Source organism: Rhagoletis zephyria, unplaced genomic scaffold, assembly GCF_001687245.7.
Source record: "Rhagoletis zephyria isolate East Lansing unplaced genomic scaffold, Rhagoletis_zephyria_1.1 Rzeph_scaffold_55764, whole genome shotgun sequence".
Lineage (NCBI taxonomy): Eukaryota > Metazoa > Arthropoda > Insecta > Diptera > Tephritidae > Rhagoletis > Rhagoletis zephyria.
Genome location: NW_016212816.1, coordinates 1 through 1,799, shown reverse-complemented (window position 1 = coordinate 1,799; position 1,799 = coordinate 1). Strand labels below are relative to the sequence as shown.

The 1,799-nt window shown below is 53.6% G+C and overlaps 1 protein-coding gene across 1 annotated transcript; it reads right to left on the bottom strand.

The window, feature by feature from the left end:
* Nucleotides 1-1,281: 1,281 nt before the first annotated feature.
* LOC108356228 (homeobox protein H17-like) lies at nt 1,282-1,725 on the bottom strand (the record flags this gene model as incomplete). Its single annotated transcript, XM_017607348.1, has 2 exons — nt 1,282-1,362; nt 1,499-1,725. Coding segments are annotated over 2 exons (308 nt in total), but the record flags the coding sequence as incomplete, so codon positions are not given.
* Nucleotides 1,726-1,799: the final 74 nt, after the last annotated feature.

The window sequence follows — 1,799 nt, the reverse complement described above, 5'->3', positions numbered from 1 at the left end:
AGAAGTAGAATACAAGCTGTGTCTGATCAGCAAACAGTCTTATTGTGTGTGTGTGTGTGTAGAGGTTAAGTACAGGTGCTGAAGAAAGAGGAGAAGAGTAGATACAAAAGAACGGGGCAAACAATGGCCATGGCCGTGATCATAAGAGTGAGAAGGAGAAAGAGAGGTCTCTCCCCTCTAACCTCTCTTCACACTCGAACAGTGGTGGTGGCCTATCTGCTGGCCGAGGAGAATATCAGAGAGGGACTAATGGCGAAAGGATAGATGAGAAGATGACTGTCAGCCAGACTGATGACGAGGATGCTAGGTGATATTGTAGCTGCTATAAATACATGTGNAGAGGGACTAATGGCGAAAGGATAGACATGAGAAGATGACTGTCAGCCAGACTGATGACGAGGATGATGCTAGGTGGTGGTGATATTGTAGCTGCTATTAATACATATGTGTTATTCAGAAGAGGAATGTGTGTGAATGCGATTGCCAATGAGGGGGATATGTGTGACACAGTCAGTAAAGAGTTGNTGATATTGTAGCTGCTATAAATACATGTGTTATTCAATAGGAATGTTTGTGAATGCGATTGCCAATGAGAGGAGGAGGGGGATATGTGTGACACAGTCAGTAAAGAGTTGCTGAGTCTGGCAGTTTCAGTTTAGACAATATGCTTTCCTAAATTATGCTCTATTTACAGGCGATGCTGATGCTGCCGCTGCTGGAGACGTTTGCTGCTGATTTAGGCGAAAGGCCGCTTTTCGAGGGCGAGGCTGGCGAGGAGCCACCGGAANCTGATGCTGCCGCTGCTGGAGACATTTGCTGCAGATTTAGGCGAAAGACCGCTTTTCGAGGGCGAGGCTGGCGAGCAGCCACCGGAAGAGTTGGAGGAAGAGGAGGAGGAGGAGGAGGCCGGCGAGGCCTGACTGTTTGCAGCGGCCGCTGCTGCTGCTGCAACTGCCGTCGATTCACCTGCGATGTTTGCTGCTGCCGATGCCAGCGATCCACCCGAGTGCGGCGGCGTCACCACCAGCGAGGAGGGCGGGGGTGAGGAGAAGTGGTGGTGGTGATTAGGGACTGCTCCACTTTGCTGCCCATTCTGCTGCTGCTGCTGTTGCTGAAGGGCGGCTGCCACCGTGGCCGCTATGCTGTTGCCATTGAANTCTGCTGCTGCTGAAGGGCGGCGGCCACGGTCGCCGCTATGCTGTTGCCATTGAAACCGCCCACTGGCCCAAAGTGCGGGTGGTGAGGATGAGGATGAGGGTGGTGCCCCCCAGGAATGCCCGCCACGCCGAAGGGGCCAAAGGGTCCGGGGCCGAAGGGACGGGTGGAGAGGCGCAGCTTCTCGATTTCCGCTTCTTTTAGGCGCTATTTAATGTGCAGAAGAGAATTGAAGAGGGTGAGGGTGAGATTGAGGTGCACAAGAGGAGGAGAAGCGAGAAAGGAGGTTAGGCTCAGCGGACAGCTGTCGGATCAGCAGACTGTTGAGCGACTGTGCACGTACCTTTTCTTTAGCACGTCGATTCTGAAACCAGATCTTCACCTGCGTCTCCGTCAGCGAGAGCGAGTTGCTGAACTCGGCCCGTTCGGCAATGGAGAGGTACTGCTTGGAGCGAAACTTGCGCTCCAGCGCCAGCAGCTGCTGCGTGGTGAAGGGCGTCCGCGGCTTGCGGTTGCTCTTGTGCTTCCGCAGGGCGCACTTTACCGGCAGGCGGGGAGGGTCGCCCGGTTCTGGTGGGGAAACAGAGAGGAAAAATAGGAAATTGGATTGGTTAGTGCTTTCTTGTTTAGGAACCTCTTTTTTG